The sequence below is a fragment of the Galeopterus variegatus genome, unplaced genomic scaffold (assembly GCF_000696425.1).
Source record: "Galeopterus variegatus unplaced genomic scaffold, G_variegatus-3.0.2 Scaffold1448, whole genome shotgun sequence".
NCBI classification, from domain to species: Eukaryota; Metazoa; Chordata; class Mammalia; order Dermoptera; family Cynocephalidae; genus Galeopterus; species Galeopterus variegatus.
In genome coordinates this window covers 248,340-270,787 of record NW_007727559.1, presented here as the reverse complement: position 1 = coordinate 270,787, position 22,448 = coordinate 248,340, and the positions used below count along the sequence as shown (strand labels likewise).

At 36.9% G+C, this 22,448-nt stretch overlaps 1 protein-coding gene and 1 pseudogene across 18 annotated transcripts in view; one reads left to right on the top strand and one right to left on the bottom strand.

The window, feature by feature from the left end:
* Positions 1-21,829, bottom strand: part of LOC103593947 (lysine-specific demethylase 6A-like) — a 141,675-nt gene extending 119,846 nt beyond the window's left edge. For 16 of the 17 annotated variants that reach the window (XM_008577084.1, XM_008577072.1, XM_008577083.1 and 13 more), the window contains exons 1-2: positions 21,675-21,826; positions 21,397-21,460 (exon numbers count right to left, since the gene is read on the bottom strand). In XM_008577084.1, coding sequence (XP_008575306.1) covers positions 21,397-21,460; positions 21,675-21,826 — 216 coding nt within the window. Of the gene's footprint in view, positions 1-21,396; positions 21,461-21,674 lie in introns of all 17 variants that reach the window. The other variant, XM_008577089.1, reaches the window with a different exon arrangement.
* Positions 10,247-10,589, top strand: LOC103593946 (annotated as a pseudogene). The gene has a single exon (XR_550800.1). The product of XR_550800.1 is annotated as a small nuclear ribonucleoprotein E pseudogene (transcript).
* Positions 21,830-22,448: the final 619 nt, after the last annotated feature.

Here is a 22,448-nt window from a genome sequence, read left to right as displayed (position 1 = left end):
ACAATGAAACTTTTGCAAGTGATGAGTTATGTTTATTACTTGAATTATGATGACAGGAATACTAGTGAATATGTCTCAACACCAAATTATATACACTAATTACATGCTGTTTTTTGTATACCAATTATTCCTAAGTAAAACTGTGGGGAACGAGTGGGAGGGTCAATCTTCTTCAAATTCCAAGAGTTTGCAAGAAGGAAAAAAATGAATGAAGATTTTACTAAAACACAAAGAACAGTGTCCTGGAGGTTTAGTGCAAATAAAATTGTCACTAATCACAGATCGTGGAAAACTAAACTTCCATCCAGTCTCAGCTGTAACAACGCTCTGGTCTGAGAAAACTTTTATTTAAAAACTTACGTAAGTGTTTACTGGAGTCCTTAGCACCCAACAGGAACTTAAAAATTGTTTCTTTACCTGGTTCTTAGAGAAGAACCAAGCTCAAATGCTGTCAAGATTTTTTCAAGTTTCCTAATAAGTTTTTCAAAATGTCCAATTTAAACATCCATAAGTGGTATCTTCAATGGGACCACTAAAAAAAGAAGTAGATATGATTTCTTCCATCTCAAAGTACACTCCCAGGAATACTCCCAGCTGTAGTGCCTCTGAAAAAAGCACCTGAGGTCAAAGGTAATAGCACAAAGAATTCTAGCACTTAGGAACTAGATTTCCCATTATTACCAAAAACCTCTAACCTCCTCTGGAGATTTTGTTGTGATGAGAAAATTGGTTGTTGGATAGAGTCCCCACACAGAATGCCTTCACCTTTTTCCCACTTTGGTGAAGACATTGTAAATGCACAGTAAAAATATTATGTACCTAAAGCACATACATAAATACTCAATAAAAAGCTTAAAGACCTACTATAGTTAAGACTATTCTGGGATGATTCAACATCCTTTCAGTCAGACTTACAGGAGGTTTATTTTAGTTTCTATTCCACTCTTAGGCACCTAAATACATGTATATTTAGTACCAAATCACAATCACTGAAAATAATTAAAAGGTTGAATGTGCTTTGAAATTCCAGAAATTACTATAAATTTGAAGATACAAAATGTGTTTTCATTGCCCTAGCAATCTAATAGACCCTAAAGATTCTTTATTAGTCCCTCTTGTTTCTGCACAGGAGAGAGGTCTCAGAAACAAATATAAGAGAACAATTCCAAATTTTACTTGAACAACATTCCAAGTATTCTGCCTTATAATCCCTTCAACCGGCCTCTGCCCTCCCCCAAACGACCACTACAGTGTATTACTTACTAAAGGAGTGTGACATTACACAGGTATATTAGAAATAAAATTGAAGAACATGCTTTACATACACTTCTTTAAGTGATCTCATTCAATCTAAGTTTTCTTTATCAGTCTTGTGCTACTAATACCAAATATATACAGAATGAGCATCCCTAATCTGAATTCTAAAACCTTAAATGCTCCAATATCCAAAAATTTTTAAGTGCCTACATGACATCACAAATGGAAAATTCCATACCTATTGTATGTGAAGATCTCAATCAAAACAGAGACAGCCAAACAACACAGTTTTACTCAGCGTCACCAAGCGAAAAAATACTCCAGCCACCTTCACCTGTAATATATCTCTTTCTCACTCACCCAGATTCCCCCACCACATGCACACTCACAAAAGAGTAATAAAATGGCATGCAGGCAAGTCAAATATGCCAAGAGCAAGTTCCCCACCATAACCTGCATAAGGCCAAGACATATGCGTATTACTCACTGTGGGTTTTCTTTTACCTATTTTCTGCTCTGTGGTCTGAAGATATTGTTGAAAATGTTAGAACGGCCTGTAGATATGCCTACGGGTGAGAGTCATTAGAAGAGGAAGAAGCACTGCAGTTCACCTATAGTACGCAGAAAGTCAAGCTGCTGGAGAAAGTGAATAGCAGTGTAAGTGTAAAATATCTTACAGAGAAGTATGATGTTGAATGACTACCATATATGACCGAATAAACAGAAGGAAAAACTATTGAAGTTCCATGCTTAAAGTGATAAACAAAAGTAAATGAAAAAAAAAGAAAGCCACTGCCTAAAGCTAAGAATGAAGATCTAAATCATGTATTAAAAGAGTGAATTCATCAGCATCTGCTGATCATAAAACAAGCAAAGATCTACCACAATGAACTGAAAACTGGAAGGAAAATTTGAATATTTAACAGGCTGGGTGCAGAAATTTAAGAAAAGACACAGCATTAAGTGTTTAAAAATTTGCAGTGATAAAGTATCACTGATCATGAAAATGTGATGTCACAAGTCAATAATGCTGATGAAACATCACTGTTTTGATGTTATTGCCACAGGAAGATACTGACTACAGCTGATGTGACAAACCCTACAGGAATTAAGGATGCCAAGGACAGAATAACTCTGCTCATATGTGCTAATACAACAGGCATGCCTAAACGTAAAACTTGCTAAGATAGGTAAAAGCTTGCTTCTGTTTTCAAGTAATAAATTTTTTGCCAATCCATTATTATGTTAGCAAGAAGGCATGGATCACCAGAGACATCTTTTCTGACTGACTTACACTTAAATTTTGTACCAGCAGTTCTTACTCAGTGTGGGACAGCTAGACTGGATGCCAACTGCCAAATTGTGTATTCTTTAACAACTGTTTGGCTCATCCTCCAGCTGCAATTCTCATCAAAAATAATGTTTATGCTATGTACTTTCTCCCAAATGTGACTTCATTAATTCAGTGACATGACCAGGGTATCCTTAGATCAATGAAGAGTAAATATAAAAAGAACATCATGTCAGCAGCAGTGAACAGTGGTGTGGGTGTAGAAGGATTTAAAAAGGAGAATAGCATGAAGGATGCCACATATGCTGTTGCCAACACCTGGAACACGGTGACTAAGGTCACACTTGTGCATGCCTGGCACAACCTCTGGCCTGCCACTATGTTCAGTGAAGGTGATGAACAAGGTGGTGACTTAGGATTCCATATGTCAAGTGAGAAAAAAATGACATCTGACCTCCTTACATAAGAAATGGCATTTTTAACACTATAGAAAAAGTGCCTATAGATGACATGGTAAAGATGCGTGATGGGCTTATTGAAGGACTAGAGCAGGGCACATTGATAACAAAACAAGAACACATGTCAGTTTATAAAATGGAGAAAAACACATAATAAACAATTCGAAAAGACTCTTCTACGCATGAAAAAATATTTAACTTTACTCATACCAGAACAACAAAAGCAAAGTATGATGACTTTTTTCTAAAAACGCAGTTAACAGAGATAAAAGGGAGTTACTGTCATATGTTCCCAGTGAGAATACAAATAGTTACAAATTTTGTCAAAGATTATATGGCAAAATAGTTAACTAAATACAAATGTACCTACCTTTTAATTCAATTACTATACTTTTAATAATTTGCACATATCAAATTGTGTTTAAGCAAATTGTTTTAAAAAAAAAAGCTATAAACATTCCAAAAGTCACTTAAAAACCCCAACTAATTTTGAAGATGAAATACAAAAGGGGAAGAAAGAAAGAAATAATATTTAAAATATCTAAACAAAAGCAACATAATGGACAGTTAGCTCAGTTGGTTAGAGCTCAGTGTTACTTAAAACACCAAGGTCAAGGGTTCAGATCCCCATATCAGCCAGCTGCAAAAAAACAAAAACAAAAAAAACATAGCACCTGCTCAACAAAAGCAATAAATAAATAAATAAGTAAATAGAAAGCAACATAATGACAAGAGTAAAGCAGTACTTATCAATAACAACCCTAAATGTAAATGGATTATAGTCCCCATTCAAAAGACACAGACTGACTGGATTAAAAAATTAGATCCAACTATGCCCTGTCTACAAGAGACCCACTTCACCTATAAAGACACAGACAAACTAAAATTAAGGGATGGAAAAAGATATAACATGCAAATGGAAACCAAAAACAAGTAGAAGTGGCTATTCTTATATAGGATAAAAAAGATTTCAAACCAAAAACCGTAAAAGAAGACAAAGAAGGCCATTATATAATGATAGAGGAATCTATCCAGTTAGAAGACATAATAATCATAAATATGTATGCACCCAACACTGGAGCACCCAGATATGTAAGGCAAGCACTCTTAGACCTAAAAAAAAAAAAAAAAAGACAGACCCTATTACAATAATAGCAGGTGACCTGAAAACCCCTCTCACAGTATTAGACAGATCATCCAGGCAACAAATCAACAAAGAAACACAAGATTTAAACTATACCTTAGACCGACTGGACCTGGCAGACATCTACAGAACATTTCATCCAACAACAACAGAATACATATTCTTCTCATTAGCACATGGTACATTCTCTAGAATAGACAACAAGTCAATTCTCAGCAAATTTTTAAAAATCAAACCAATTCTCAGCAATTTTTTTTTTTTTGGTCCTTTTTGAGACCTGCCGCACCACGCTCAGCCAGTGAGCGCTGTGAGTGCACCGGTCATCCCTATATAGGATCCAAACCCGCAGCGTGAGAGCTGCTGCACTCCCAGCACTGCACTCTCCCGAGTGCGCCACGGGCTTGGCCCCACTCAGCAAATTTTTAAAAACTGAAATCTTTCCAAGTATCTTTTCAGATCACAATGGGTTAAAACTGGAAATTGATAATAAGTGAAATTCTCGAAACTACCAAGTGCATGAAAACTAAGCAAGAGACTCCTGAATGACCTATGGGACCAAGAAGAAATCAAAAAAATTCTTGAAACTAATGAAAATAAAGTTACATCAGACCAAAACCTGTGGGATACTGCAAAAGCAGTACTAAGAGGGAAGTTTATTACAATAAACACTTACATCAAAAGATCAGAAAGACTTCAAATAAACAACAAAAGACCTAACACTACACCTCAAAGAACCAAAAAAACCCAAAAACAATCCAATTCTAAAAGTAGTATACAGAAAGAAATAATTAAGATCAGGGCAGAACTAAACAAAATAGAGACCCTAAAAACAATACAAAAGATCAATGAAACAAAAAGTTGGTTTTTTGAGAAGATAAATAAAATAGACAAACCATTAGCTAGGTTAACAAAAAAAAAAAAAAAGTAGAGAAGACCTAAATAATAAAAATCAGAAATGAAAAGAGAAACATTACATCTGATACCACAGAAATATAAAAAATCATTAGATATTACTATAAACAACTATACACCAACAAATACAAGAAATTGATAAATTTATGGATACAAACTATCAAGACTGAACCAAAAGGAAATAGAGAACCTGAACATTTTGATAACAAGCAATGAAACTGAAGCAGTAATCAGCAATCTTCCAAAAAAGAAAAGCCCAGGGCCAGATGGCTTTACAGCTGAATTTTATCAAACCTTTAAAGAAGAATTAATACCACTTCTACTCAAACTTTTCTTAAAAATTGCAACAAAAGACATTCTCCCAAACTCATTCTATGAGGCCAGCTTCACCCTGATACTGAAACCAGACAAAGATACAACATGAAAGAAAATTATAAGCCAATATCCTTGATGAACATAGAAACAAAAATCCTCAACAAAATATCAGCAACCACAATACAGCAGCATATCAAAACAATTATACACCATGATCAAGTTGGATTCATCCCAGGAATGCAAGATAGTTCAACATACTCAAGCCAATATATGTGATATGTCACATCAACAAAAACAAAAACATATTACCTCAACTGATGCAGAAAAAGCATTCATCAAAAATTCAATATCCCTTCATGACAAAGACTCAGCAAATTAGGTATAGAAGGAAATTACCTCAATTCAGTATAAACCATTTACTACAAACCAATCACCAATATCATCCTAAATGGAGAAAAGATAGAGAACAAATGCTGGTGAGGAGGTGGGGAAAGGAAAATTCTTCACACTGTTGGTGGGACCATAAATTAGCAGAGCAATTACTGAAAACATTGTGGAGGTTCCTCAAACAACTACAGATAGAACTGCAATATGATCCAAAAAACCCACTACAGGGTATATATCCAAAGGAATGGAAATCATCATGTCGAAGGAATACCTGCACTCCCACCTTTAATGCAGCTCCATTTACAATAACCAAAATATGAAATTAACCTAGGTATTGTAGTATATATACACAGTGGAATACTACTCAGCCATAAAAAAGAATGAAATTAGGGCCGGCCCGGTGGCGCACTGCTACAGTGCGCTGCTTGGGAGCGCGGCGACGCTCCCGCCAAGGGTTCGGATCCCACATACAGACCGGTTCCCGCTCACTGGCTGAGCGAGGTGCGGGCGCGGCACCGAGGGTTGCGATCCCGTTGCTGGTCCCGGTCCGGTACAGGCACGACACTGAGGGTTGCGATCCGTTGCCGGACACGAAAATAAAAAAATGACAAAAAAAAAAAAAAGAATGAAATTATGCCATTTGCAGCAAAATATATGAACCTGGAGAAAATTATGTTAAGTGAAATAAGCCAGACATGGAAAGGGAAATAGCACATGTTCTGGGTGCTAGGAATCCAGAAGGAAGGAAGTAAAGACAGAAAGAAAGAAAAGACCACAACAATACGTTGAATTTTACAAACCTAAGGATATAGATAGGTGAGTGGGAGAGAGGGGTTTTGGGGAGTGATAGGTCAGGTAAAAGGCATAAAGAAATATCACGATTTGTAATAATGAATATGGTAATAACAAATAATAAATTTTTTTTTAAAGCTAATTTTAAGCTAGGTCCACAATCAAGTACTAGTTAAATAAACTGACATAAAATGGAATGTTATATAACCAATAACAAAAAGAAACACTTTTATATGTACTAATAGAAGGATCTCTAAGACACATTTATAAAATAGAAAACTACATATAATTTCATACTTATTCTACACCAGTTTAAAAAAAAACATTCTCTAAACAAAGGATAAAAATTTTTTTGATTATATAAAATTTGAAATAGTGTATCATGTTAAAGAAAGTCCTCTTTAAAGCACAAATGAAAGAAAAATCAGCTAGAAATCTTGGACCTGAGCAAAGGGATGAGGAGCACCAGAGATTAACTGCTCGTAAATATACATATTCCTATTGCCTAAATACCTATTAAAAGTAAAAACAGATACAAAGTTTTATGGACTTTATGACATATATAAAATTTTTGATAATGATATCTGAAGGCCAGGAAGCAACAGAAGCTCTTACACTATACATATAGCAGCACAAAGACACCAACTTTTGCTAGAAGATACCCCTTAAGATTATCAACTACTGTTCACATACCGTTACATAATGATGCAATATAAAAATAGATACTATTAACGCTACAAAGTACTTCAAAAGTTATACCTAATCAGATCAGGAAAAAGATAAAACTGAATCACTAAAAAATACTCTAATCCAAGGGAAATCAGAAAAAGAAAAGGGGAAAAAATAACAACAAGTGCAAAACAAACACTGAGAATGTTGACTAAAACCCCATTATGTCAATAATCACATTAAATGTGACTATATTAAGAGCACAGATTGTCAGATTAAATAATTCTCAAAGGTCAAAATATACCACTAACTACAGAAATTTGCTTCTATAATTTAAATCTATAAATTTAAAGACTCATAGTATACATGATATAATTAGTACTATGCCAGCACTAAAATTATATATACCAACCCCGTTTTACAAAAAATAAAGTTTAATGACTATTTTAACATTAGATAAAGTTGATTTCAAAAGTATAACCATGATAAAAAGGACAATTTAGTAATGATAGAGATCAAATTTCCTAGGGGCCCTAACAATTCTAAAATCCAAGCAACAAAAATACATGAAGCAAAAGGTGACAGAACCAAGAGTTGAAACAGACCAACCAATAGTTACAGTCAGAGACTGCAATACCCATTTCTCAATTACTGACAGACACAACTAAAAAAAAAAAAAATTAACTTTCAAACACTGTTGAAGTCCTTGAAAAACACCACCAATCAACTTGACCTAACTGACATTTACATACCACTCCACCCAGCAGTAGCAATACGCAATTTTTCTCAAGTAAAAGCAAAATACTCACTGAGAAAGATGATATAATAAATCTCAATACATACATTGCAAAAGTATTGAGTTCATGCCAAGTATATTCTTTAACCACAAAGGAGTTATATTAAAAATCAGTAACAGACAACAATCTAAAAACCCCAAATATTTGGAAGCTATGTAACACATTACAACGGGTAAAAATAGAAATCAAAAGGACAACCAAAAGCAGTCATAAGCTGCATGATGACATTTCAATCTTACAAAATAGACAAAAACATACCATTGTGGTCCCATAAGATTATAACAGCTATACTATATAGCCAAGATGTGTATTAGGCTATACAATCTAGATTTGTGTAAGTACACTGTACCATGTTCACACAATGATGAAATCACCTGATGATGCATTTCTCAGAATATACCCACTATTGCTTACTGAAGAATAAACTAAAGCAATTCCCTGGAAAAAGCCTCTTTTCAACAAATAATGCTGGAACAAGTGAAAATCTATTTGTTAAAAAAAGTGAGTTTTGAGGCCAGCCCGTGGCTCACTCGGTAGAGTGCGGTGCTGATAACACCAAGGCTGCGGGTTCGGATCCTATATAGGGATGGCCGGTTTGCTCAGTGGCTGAGCATGGTGCTGACAACACCAAGCCAAGGGTTGAGATCCCCTTACCAGTCATCTTTAAAAAACAAAGTGAGTTTTGGATCCAAACCTTGCACTACATGCAAAAATTAGCTACAAATAGATCACACACCTGAGTAAAAACATACAACAAAACATTAAAAGGATGACTCATTTTATTGCACTTGCTTTACTGCACTTCACAGATATTGCATTTTTTCTAAATTGAAGGTTTGTAGCAAGTATTTATAGCCTCCATTTTTCCAACAGCATGTGCTCACTTCATGTCTGTGTCACAGTTCAGTGATTCTAACAATATTTCTAACTTTTCACTGTTATTATAACTGTTGTGCTGATTGTGATCAGAGATCTTTGAGATTACTAGTATAATTGTTTTGAGACGCCACTATCAACACCCTTATAAAATGAGAAAATTAAGCAATAGATCTGTGTTCTGACAGTTCCACTCCTCAGCCTTCCTTCTGCCCCAGCCCCTCCCCTCCAATGAATCTCTCCCTCTCCCTCTCCCCATGCCCCCCCATTCCTCAGACACAACAATATTGAAATTAGGCCAATGAACACTACAATGGCCTCTACTTAGCCAAGCTGTGACTACAAAGGAAAAGTATTGAAGGAAATTAAAAGTGCTACTCCAGTGAATGATAAGAAACCAAAACATTCTTATTTCTTATATTGAGAAAGGTTTAGTGGTCTGGATAGAAGATCAAACCAGCCACAACAGTTGCTTAAGCCAAGTGTAAGCCTGTGCAAAGACCTAACTCTCTCTAATTCTATGAAGGCAGAGAGAGGTAAGGAAGCTGCAGAAGAAAAGTTTACACTAGCAGAGATTATTAGTACACGAGGTTTATGAAAAATAGCCATCTCCATACATAAGAGTCGAAGGTGAAGCAGCAACTGCTGATGTACAAGCTGCACAAGTGTTCCAGAATATCCAGCTAAGATAACTGATGAAAGCACCTACACTAAAAGACAGATTTTCAATGTAGATGAAATATCCTTCTATTGGAAAAAGATGCCATCTAGGACATTCATAGCTAGAGAGAAGTCAATGCATATGACTCTTGTTAGGAGCTAACACAGCTGGTCACTTTAAACTGAAATCAAAGTCCATTTACCATTCCAAAAATCTTATGGTCCTTAAGAATTCTGCCAGCTCTACTCTGTGCTCTATAAATGAAAAACAAAGCCTGGATGACAGCACATCTGTTTATGGCACAGTTTACTGCATATTTTAATTTTAAGCCCACTGTTGAGAACACTATTCAGAAAAAAAAATTCCTTTCAAAGTGTTATTTATTGCTCACTCACAATGCACCTGGGCTCTTGCACCCAAGAGCTCTAGTGGAGAAGTACTAGCAGATTAATGTTATTTTCATTACTGTTAACACAACATCCATTCTGCAGCCCAGGGATTAAGAAGTAATTTCAACTTTCAAGTCCTATTATTTAAGAAATACATTTTGTAAGGCTATAGCTACCATAGATAGTGAATCTTCTGATAGATCTGGGCAAAGTAAATTGAAAACCTTCTGGGAATGATTAACCATTGAAGATGCCATTAAAAACATTTGTAATTCGGTTGCTTTCTATGGTAGCTTGTGAGTCAGGGTGGTCTTTGTGAGATTCCACCATGGCGTACCGTGGCCAGGGCCAGAAAGTGCAGAAAGTGATGGTACAACCGATCAAGCTCATCTTCAGATACCTGCAAAATAGATCCTGGATTCGGGTGTGGCTCTATGAGCAAGTGAATATGCGGATAGAGGGCTGTATTATTGGTTTTGATGAGTATATGAACCTTGTATTACATGATGCAGAAGAGATTCATTCTAAAACAAAGTCAAGAAAACAACTGGGTCAAATCATGTTAAAAGGAGATAATATTACTCTGCTACAAAGTGTTTCCAACTAGAAGTGATCAATGAAGTGAAAACTGTTGAGAAGGCAATACAATTTGTTTTTTTCAGTATCCTTTTATGGGAGTATAGTTCCGAAACATCTGTTCCTATTGTTTTGATTACCCTTGTGTTATTACCAGATAACAATAAATGCTGTGGTATTGTTTTTATTTAAAAAAAAAATTTTGAAATTCACGTTCAAAATATCAGCATTAACAGGAGTTTGGAGAAGTTAATTTCAACCTTCATGCATGACTTTGAGGGGTTTAAGACTACAGTGGAGGAAGTAACTGCAGATGTGGGGGAAACAGCAAGAGAACTAGAATTAGAAGTGGGGCCTAAATATGTGACTGAATTGCTGCAATCTCACAGTAAATTTCCACAGATGAGGATTTGCTTCTTATGGATAAGCAAAGTGGTTTCTGGAGAGGAATCTACTCCTAGTGAAGATGCTATGAACACTGCTTAAATGACAACAAAGGATCCTGAATATTACATAAACTTAGATGATAAAGCTGTGTCAGGGTTTGAGAGGACTGACTCCAATTTGGAAAGAAGTTCAATTGCGGATCAAATGCTATAAACAGCATTGCATACTACAGAGAAACCTTTTGTGAAAGGAAGAGTCAATTGACGCAGCAAACTTCGTTGCTGAGTTGTTTTAAGAAACTTGCCACAGCCACCCCATCCTTCAGTAACCACCATCCTGATCAGTGTGCAGCCACCAACACTGAGGTATACCATCCACTTGCACAAAGTTTACAACTACAGAAGGCTCAGATGATAGCATTCTTTTAGTAATACAATATTTTTAAATTAAGGTATACACACTGCTTTCTTAGACATAATTTTATCGCACACTTAATATATTACAGTATAGTGTAAATATAACTTTTATATGTACTCAGAAACCAAAAAATTTGTCACTTGCTTTCTTGCAATACTCACTTTATTGCAGTAGAATAGAACCCACAATATCTCTGACATATGCCTGTATAAGAAAATATATGAGACTATTTTTCTGATCTTGCTCTAAGCAAAAAGACCTTTTGGATAAAGCAATGAAAGCAATAAAAATCATTTTTAAAAGATTTTTTTAAATCTACAGAAGAAAAATAATGAAGTGAACATCATAAAATTGAAAACTTCTCTTCAAAATACACAAAACAATAAAGAGAGAAAGTGGGAGAAACATTTTACAAATAACATATCAGATAAAGAACCCAAATCAGAATATATATAATTTTTTAAAAACTTTCAGTACTCAGTAAGGAAAAAAAATTTAATTTTAAAAAAATGGGAAAAGATTTGACCAAGTACTTCAAAGAATACAGAGCAAATAAGCATATGATAAGTTGCTCATTTTTTCAAGAATAAGTGAATTGTTATTGACATGCAAAAAAAAATGGTAGAATCTGAAAATAAGATGAGGGAAAGGAGAAAAATTAAAACACATAGTCATCCATCATCAGGGGTTGGTGCCAGGGCCTCCCTCAGATACCAAAATCCATAGATGCTTAAGTAGGTGATATAAAATGGGGTAGAATTGCTATATAAGCTATGTACATCCTCCTATTTACTTTAAATCTCTAGATTACTTAACAATATTTAATACAATGTAAATGCCACATAAAAAGTTGTTGCACCATATTTTTCAGGGAATAATGACATGAAAAAAAGACTATGTTCAATACAGGCACCGCTTTTTTTTTTAAAGATGACCGGTAAGGGGATCTTAACCCTTGACTTGGTGTTGTCAGCACCACGCTCACCCAGTGAGCTAACCGGCCATCCCTATATGGGATCCGAACCCGTGGCCCTGGTGCTATCAGCACCTCCCTCTCCTGAGTGAGCCACGGGCCGGCCCCAGGCACCACTTTAAAAAAAATTTTTTCTTTTTTTTTTTGTCCTTTTTGAGACCGGCTGCACCTCACTCAGCCAGTGAGCACTGTGAGCGCACCAGTCATCCCTATATAGGATCCGAACCCGTGGAGGGAGCGCTGCTGCGCTCCCAGCACCACACTCTCCCGAGTGCGCCACGGGCTCGGCCCTAAAAAATATTTTTGATCTGTAGTTGAATTCACACATATGGAACCCACAGATATGAATATATTTTATATAATTCCATTTACATAAAATTCCAGAAATGTAAACTAATCTTACTGACACAAAGCAGATCAGTGAGTGCTTAAAACTGCTTCTTTCTCTCTCTGCATTTCTAAACCACTGCCTGAGTTCAAATTTAAATGTCATATTCAGGATGTTAATATTTATCTTGTAATAAGCACCCACTATAAGCTAGTCCCAATGCTTTACATAAATTTTCTTCCCTAACACAAAATGCAATATCCTACAAAAAAACAACAAATAAATAAAATATTTTTTTAAGAAATGCAATATCCTGAAAAGAGTACTTCCAGTAAGGGCTGCATGAAGGGCAGAGGTGAACATCCTCTACAAAAAAGAAGAGAAGGGAGGAAGAAGAAGAGAAATAGAAAGAAGTGGAAAGAAAAGATATATACACAAATTTCAAAGTTAACAAAAACTTCAGGAAACTGAAAATAGACCAAAGGAAAACAAAACTTGAGAAGCTTTTATTATTCTGGAAAAGGTGCTAAAGCCTCAACACTACAATGCTGACTTAGCAGGTAAGAAATAAGCAGATTTGCTGCCAGAAGAGACAGATGTGACTCAGGATGCCAGTGAAAAACCAAAAAGTGACAAACATGGAAATGAGTGGAAAAAATCCATAGCTTCACTAGCCTGAGTTTGCAACCCAAATTTGGGCAGAGCAACATACCAGTTAAATTTTTTAAAGGAGAGATCTTAGAAATAAGAAAACCAGTGATGGTCAAAGGAAGCTCTCCAATCCATTCCTGGCTGACTGAGAAATCACACACACACAAGGAAGACCCAAGAGAATCTTAAGAAACTGCAATTTTTAATGTGTTCTACAATCCACACAATAGAGCTAAAAATCACAATAATTGAAATGAAGAAAAGGAAAGTAGATATACTCAATAGATGTAGCAGAAAAATCAGTTAACTTTAAGATACATCAACAGAAATTGTCCAACCAAAAAAAAAAAAAAAAACCACATTGAACAAAAATAGAGCTTCAGATACCTTTTGAGATCATGTCAAGCATTACAAACTAAATGTAATGGTAGTCCCACAGAGAAAGAGAAAAAAGATAGCAGAAAAATACCTCCTCCCAACTTCAATTTTTTAAAAGTTAAGTTATAGGGGGCCGGCCCGGTGGCGCATTGCTACAGTGCGCCGCTTGGGAAGCGCGGTGGCGCTCCCGCCGAGGGTTCGGATCCCACATACAAACCGGTTCCCGCTCACTGGCTGAGCGAGGCGCGGGAGCAACTCCGAGGGCTGCGATCCCGTTGCCGGTCCGGTACGGGGGCGACACTGAGGGTTGCGATCCGTTGCCGGACACGGAAAAAGACAAAAAGAGAAAAAAAAAAAAAAAACACTATATACCAAACAGACCTAACAGACACAACCCAACTACACCAGAATATACATTCTTCCGAAGCACACAAGGAACAAACCCAAGACAGACCACAAGTTAGGACACATAATAAATATTAAAAATTTTAAGAAAACTGAAAATACACAAGTTATCTTCTGTGACCACAACAAAATGAAACTAGAAATCAACATATATCTGATGAGAGATTAAAAAATTAGAATATGTATAAGTTGTTATATATGTAACTCAATTAAAAAAATTAAAAAGTAGGCAAAGGATTTAAATAAAAATTTCTCCAAAGAACATATACAAATAGCCAATAAGCACATGAAAAGATTCTGAACATCACTAATCATGTGGGAAACACAAATCAAAACCTACAAGATACCACCTCACACCCACTAGGATGGCTATGTTTGGGGGGGGAAAAAAAACATAAAATAAGTGTTTGCAAGGATGTAGCGAACCTTTGTGCACTATTAATAGAACTGCATAATGATACAGCACCTGTGAAAAACAGTATGGTGGTTCTTCCAAAAATTAGAAATAGAATTACCATTTAATCTAGTAATTCTACTTCTGGTTACGTACCCAAAAAAACTGAAAGCAGGGACTGCAAATCCATGCATTATTCACAGTAGCTAAAACATGTAGTCAACCCAAGTATGCACTGAGGAATGATCACATAAGCAATGTGTGATTTACCATGTAATCACATGGTAAATACAAACAATGGAATGTTATTCAGTCTTAAAGAGGAAGGAAATTCTGACATATGCTACAACATGACAGAACCTTGAGGACATTGTATGAAAAATAAGCCAGTCACAAAAAGACAAATATTGTATGATTCCACTTAAATGAGGTATTTATGGTAATCACAATCACAAAGATGGACAGCAGAATGGTGCCAGGGACTGAGAGTAGAGAGGAATGGCAAGTTATTACACAAACGGATTTAGTTTGCATCACAAGATGAAAAATTTCTGGAGATGAATGGTGGTGATTGCTGCACAACTAAAATATGATTAAGATGGTCAATTTTCTGTAAGCTGTATTTAATCATAACAAATGAAGTAATACTTGCCAATGTAAAAACTTAAAAGGAAAATAAAACAGCATATATAAAAACATAAAGTAAAAAGTTTACAAGTCTTCTCTCTCCCTCACCTCAGTTATTTATTCTGGAAGAAGTCCATTCTTAAGTATTCCTGAGAATCTTTCCAAAATTTTGTCAATCAATTTCTTATACTGGCCTATAAGAACCAGCGTTCACTCATTTGAGGATCCCAGTTAAGAACAATGCAAGCAAACATTACAAAATGAGATCAGAGAAGAGAACAGGAAGCAGATTATCGTTTGAACATCTGCTAAGAGCTAAAATCTGAATTTTTAAATCATGCTTTTCTATATAACATTAGATGAACTGCTATTGTGTAAGTAAAAATAATAATAAACTTCAAGAAACAACTCTATTCTATTAAGAAAAAGCCATTAAAACTTTTAAGTTGTTAAACCGATATTTATTGTGAAATTTTAAAGTACTTCACATATTTCTTCTGCACTGATGTTCTTCTATTAACGATCCTATCACTTAGGGGTTTATTTAATCAATCTATCTTATCTCTGCATTACCTACATAAAAGCCTTGCACCCATGGATGGCATTCATTATACAACTTCCATTAGCTAGTCTGTAAGTATGTACATACATTCAGACATAAGTTTTTTAACTCAAAAAAAAATCTTATGGATTTTTCCTAACACAAATTAACCCCAGAGTACCTCATTTTTTTAAAAAATGGTATTATTCATTAGAATGTTTCAAAGAACTCAAAGCATCACAATGGGTTGCAAAAATATAAAAATTAAAGTGTCAGACAAAAAAATCTATTTCATACTGTACTTAGCCAAGCACTAAAACTTCATTTTGGTTCTATTTATAAACCACTGTAATGTGAAGCCTATTAAAAAAATTTTATCACCTGAGACACAAAAATTCATATCCAGTAAAAGTTTTACTCAGTCATTTAAATAACTGCAGTTAAATGTTTCCTAGTCATTGAAATTTGATCAGGAAAAAGAGCGAGCTATTTATGAAAAAGTAAACCAAGACAAAAAAATACATGTTTATAATCACACAGTTCTGAATTGTGCCCAGGCTGCCCAGTTAGCTCAGTTGGTTAGCGCAAGATGCAGATAAACACCAAATTTCTAGGTTCGACCCCTGTGCCGGCTGCCACCAAAAAAATAAATAAATAAATAATCTGAATTATGCCCAGATATGAAATTAATTTCTATAATCTCTTCTGATCAGTATGACCAGTGTTGTACAAAAATTTTATAGTAATGTCACTGTATAGTGCCGACATAAGACTTTGCCAAGAAATATGGAAATAACATACTTGTCAGAAGACTAACTAGAAAATACTTTTTTTTTCTTTTAACATATCAAATTAAACACTTAATTTCTAAGTAACAAAACATGACATTATTCTATGGTTGCTTTTTTTTTTTAAGTCAAACATCAATCTCCTTTAGAACTAGAAATAAATATATTTGTTAACTATCCAAAAATAGAAAGTACATACAATGCAAGATGATCTTAAATATCATCATTCAAACATTATAGCATAAACACTTCTGAAACCATTTAATAGGTTTTTCTCCAACCACTTACATGTAAGCAAATCAAATCTAGAAAAATACACATTTTAATACATCTTAAATTTCTTGCATTATTAACAAACTTTAAAAAATATTCCCTAGAGTACACATATTTTTGAACAATAAACTAACTATAACTTTCCTATTAATCGTTCTGATTAATTACTCCCAAAAAATTCACTAACAGATTATCTAAATAAACTTAAAACTGACACAGATACTCTGAAATAAACAAGAGTAGGGCCGGCCTGTGGCTCACTCGGGAGAGTGCGGTGCTGATAACACCAAGGCCGCGGGTTCAGATCCCACATAGGGATGGCCGGTTCGCTCACTGGCTGAGCGTGGTGCTGACAACACCAAGTCAAGGGTTAAGATCCCCTTATCGGTCATCCCTATTAAAAAAAAAACAAAAAAAAACACAAGAGCAGCTATGCATTCCCGAGGCCTCTAACATTACATTAAAGGAATACTATAATTAATATTCTAATTATTTTAACTAAACTCTTTATCTTAATACAAACAAATTCAACCCAAAAGGTTTTGGTGATAGACCAGTTTCTGTCAGAAAGGAAAAAATGTTTTATTATATCTATGCAGGGTAAATTTATCTTAGAGAGGGAGTAGTAAGTATTGTTTGAACATGTCCCCCAAAATTCATATGTTAGAAACTGAATCCTCAATACAACGGTATTGAGAGGTGGGACCTTTAAGAGGTGATTAGGTCAAGAGGCCTCTCATGAATGTATTAATGTCATTGCCAAGGAGTGTGTTTATTATAGGACAGCAGGTTTGTTACAAAAGCCAGTTCAGCCCCCTCCTACACTCATGCTCATTCACTTATTCACTCCATCTACTCCCACGGAATGAAGCAACACAAAGGCCCTCACCAGATTTGACCTCAAAATCTTGGACTTCCCAGCCTCCAGACCTGTGAGCCAAATAAACTTCAGTTTACAAATTACCCTCTCTGTGGTATTGTTATAGAAACACAAAATGGACTAAGACAAAGGCACATACAAATAAATCGTTGCTGAAAAAGTAAGCCTGGGGGGCCAGCCCGGTGGCGCACTGCTACAGTGCGCCGCTTGGGAGCGCGGTGGTGCTCCCGCTGAGGGTTCGGATCCCACATACAGACCGGTTCCCGCTCACTGGCTGAGCGAGGTGTGGGCGCAACACCGAGGGTTGGGATCCCGTTGCTGGTCCCAGTCCAGTACGGGCACGACACTGAGGGTTGAGATCCGTTGCCGGACATGAAAAAAGACAAAAAGGAAAAAAAAAAAAAAAAGTAAGCCTGGGAATTAGTCAAGCCCATAATCTATCCTGGGGTAATAATGAACTAACCCTATCTTGGTAAACAAAAGCTAATTTGTTTCTAAGACTGTCAAAGAATAAGAATTCTGAAACCAACATGGCTCAGCACTCCACAGAATAACAGATATTGTTTCATTTAGCCTAGCTTGACTACAGCAGAAAACCAAATAATTCAATACTTCCTCTACCAGAAGTCCAGCTCATTTATTCTTTTCAGCAACTAATTCAAATACAGGATTTGAGGACATACAAGTATGATGTCACACTTTCCATATGCACTTGTCACTGATATATTCAGACTCACAAAGAAGCAATGGAGAATTACAAAAGACAATGGAATACCACTTAGCTTTAAAAAGTAACAAACTATATATATACACAAACACATAACTATAACAGGCATAAATCTGAAAATTATGCTGAATAGAAGGAACCACTTTTTTAAAAAAGTACAAACTGAACAATTCCATTTATATAAAATCCTAGAAATGTAAACTAAAGTTACAAAAAAGCACATGAGCAGACGTCAGCAGTATCTAGAAATGAGGAGGAGCAGTAAGGAGGGGTTTCAAGGGGAAGGATGAAACTTTTGGAGGTGATAGGTATGTTCAGTATCTTGACTGTACTGATAGCTTCAAATATATACACATCAAAATTTAATCAAGCTGTCCATTTTAAATACAAGCAGTTTTGTCATGTGTCAATTATACCTCAGTAAAGCTGTCTTTAAAAAAAGAAAAGAAAGAACTTATAGGTTGCAAAAGCACACACCCCAGAACACTTTATTGTCTTAAGTAACTTTAATGTTAAGGTTAATGAGCTTTGCCCTCAACTAGGTAGGCAGAAATTCCCAGAGTCTGAAATCCTGGTGAAAATAATTGAGTTTATATTTTCTCCATTTCAAGAAATTCATAGTAGTTTAACAATATACAAGATTACCCAGTGTTGGGCCGGCCCGGTGGCGCACTGCTACAGTGCGCCGCTTGGGAGTGCAGCGGTGCTCCCGCCAAGGGTTCGGATCCCACATACAGACCGGCCGCTCACTGGCTGAGCGAGGTGCGGGCGCGACACTGAGGGTTGCGATCCGTTGCCGGTCACGAAAAAAGACAAAAAGGAAAAAAAAAAAAAAAGATTACCCAGTGTTTTATGAAGCTACCATTCTTCCCAAACAAAATGAAACTTCACTTCCTCATCTTTAAAATGTTATTGCAGGGCCGGCCCAGTGGCGCACTGGATAGTGCGCCGCTTAGGAGGCGCGGCAGCACTGCCGCCCGAGGGTTCGGATCCCACATACAGACCGGCTCCCGCTCACTGGCTGAGCGAGGCGTGGGAGCAACACCGAGGTTTGCAATCCCGTTGCCGGTCCCTGGTCCGGTACGGGGGCAACACTGAGGGTTGCGATCCGTTGCCGGACATGGAACAAAAAGACAAAAAATAAAATAAAATAAAATAAAATGTTATTGCAATCAAAGCCAAAGAAAAAGACATGCTCACCTTCACAATGAATATTTGAAAATAGTTTTTTAAAATTCAAACCCATCTGAAAAGTTCATTTCAAACTGAAATCTAACACCAAGCACAATGATTGGAAATGTACGTGAACTCAGGCATTCGTAAATTTAGAGTCCTCAATCAGTATTTTCTCATGTTATTATTATCCACATAAAAAAGATTACTTTTATTTCTCCACTTCCTACCCAAAGGAATAAACACATTTGCTACAATTATTATCAATGCAAGCAATTTCATCAACCCAGAGTCAAATTAGCAGTAGTCACTCCAAAATTCTAAAAAATTCCTTTTAAGTCAAATCTTTTTAAATGCATTGGAATGACAAGTTTGAAAGAATTCAAGTTTTTTGAAGTAAAATATTTAAAGATTAAAAAAATTTTTTTAATTAAGGCAGGAGAATAACAATCGTTTAAATCATATCAGAAATAATCACTATTTTGCCAATGATGTTTCTCAAGAAGCAATTTGCAACTACATAATGAAAGTTTAATTCATATTTTATTTATGAGTCAAATGAACTGGACTTACTAAAAAAAATTATTTGCCATCAAAATAAATAAGCATAAAAAGATTACAGATAAAAGAACTTAATGACTATGTTAAATCAATTTTCACGATAAAAATTCATGACAAATAAAATCTTAATATTAAATTTAATCTTTCTCAATTGTAGCAATAAACAGTAAAATTCAAAATTTCAACTATAAAGTACATAACGGATGCAGCATTTGTTGCGTACAGTCCTCTTTTCAGGGTAACAACTGCATACAAATTGTACACTTATGGTTACGATGTATGTACGTACTTGGTATATGGTACCATAGCTTACAAATATCACTTAAACCAGATTTTAGTCAGATCATAAAAAATGACATAGAGACTAAAATCCATGGGCTTATGCAATAGTTTACGCGAGATAAGTAAATGTGCTACAATTGTGCTACAATTGACTAGGTTAAGAATGCTTGGAAACGATACAAGAATTCTACTTTTAAATAATGGCAAAATTTTATTAAGCATCATGGAACTACAAACTGAGTTTAAGACTACTACACGCTACCATTTCCCTGTTTACATGTCCTCCCTCTCCAAAAGCTCCTTGATTTCTCCTCCCACTATTTTCCCGCCATCTTGGCCGACAGGAGCAGCCATTAACTTAATGACAGTGCCAATAATTTTTCACACAAACAAGGAATCTTCCCCAGTGCCTGTCTGACATTAAGGGAACAAACCTGGGGGGGGAGACACCCCCACACATATTCATGAAATTGCATTCGTAGCGTTATTTCTGTGGCTGGTAGGCAGACATCTTAACTTCAGGTCAAACATACACCTATCAGTACACAGGTCAAATACTCAATGCAAACTTCTTCACCGCCGTAAATATCTGAAACTTACCCCTTCGGAGACCAGGGATATAATAAAGACTAAAACTTGTGGTTAAATTAGACATCACGAGCTGACTGTCAAAAGAAGAAAAAGTAAAGAAAGAAAAAAAAAGTAGAAGGTAAGTCGTAAATTTTGAAAATTCTGTATACAGTCATGACCTGCGAAGATAAAATTCAGGGATCACTGGCCTAACCAAAAAGTCCTGAAATAACAAAGCAATGTTGTCGACCCTGTTGAGCCCTGCTCCAACGTGCTGCGGTCTCCTTTCCTCAAACTACAAGGGAGGATTTGGCAAGGCGGAGTAGAAGGTATCCAGGGTAAAGGAAGAGCAAACGCAAAATATAGTTTTCAGGATGCCCCTCGGCCATCGTTGGCGGCCACAGAGAATGATGGCCCAGCAGTGGACGCGGGGACTGGGGATAGGTGATAGGTGGTCAGGCAGAAAAGACTGTGTCCCATCTTCGGTCATACCAAACTGGCGCCCAGTTTGTCATACCTTGCCGAGCAGAGTCTTCGTCCTGGCGCCATCTTCGTGAAGGCTCAGGAATCCGAAGAGTCGGCTGTTGGGAGAGACATATGCGGCTTGTTAACGTCCGGGAAAAGCCACTGGCCCGTCCCTTCCCTAGCCCCAGTCCTGGATTGCAACGAGGGCTCGATGAGCGCCAAACCGAGGTGCCCCCCCAGTTGCCACCGCGAGCAAGCTGCGCTTGTACCTTCCGGGAGAGTGGCGCCAGCCTGTCCGTAGCCAACCGGGCGGGTGTTGACGGACCATACCTGTCCAATCCACCAAGCGCCTCCCTCTCCTCGGCTGTCAGGCTGAGGGACCCCTCCTCGCTCTCGCCGCTTGCTTTTGCCGCCGCCATTTTCTTCTCTTCATCACACAAGGCAGTAACGGTGGTAGCGAGCGACACTCCGCAGGATTTCATGGAAATGCAACAAATTTGTAAATGTCACGTCGACACCCACCCACCTCCAGTCCAGAGGGCACCCTTGAGCACCGCTTCAAACAGAGACACTAACTTTATCACCGTTTCTGGTGCAGCGGCGACGAAAAACCCCAAGGCAAAGCCGAAAGCAGCCGGTGTAAGAGCTGCGAAACTCAGCCACCGGGTCACATCGCTGGGCAGGCGGAGACTGCAGGGAAGGCGGAAGCTCGTGGTGCTGGGGAGCACGGGAAAATTTCTTGGAATCACATACTTCGCCGACACTAGCACAAACTTGTAATTGTGTCACAGGACGAACCCCACGTAGCCGCCGTGACTTCCCCACCACCACCAGCGGGCGTTGCCAATTGACGCGACCGGTTTGTCTCACATGACCTTTGTTGACTTACGTCACTGGTGGATCCACTAATCTAGCTATCTGCCAGAGTGCCGCCCATCGAAACAACCATAGACCAAGGAACGTGATCTACGCTAACTGTGGCCTGTGGTTGGTTGATGGACACTTCTGTTGAGCAAAGAGTTATCATCCGGATGGAGCAACTTTAAGGCTGTGAACTTAGCCATAGACGCCAGGCTTTAAGGAATGAAGAGTTTCCCACAAAAT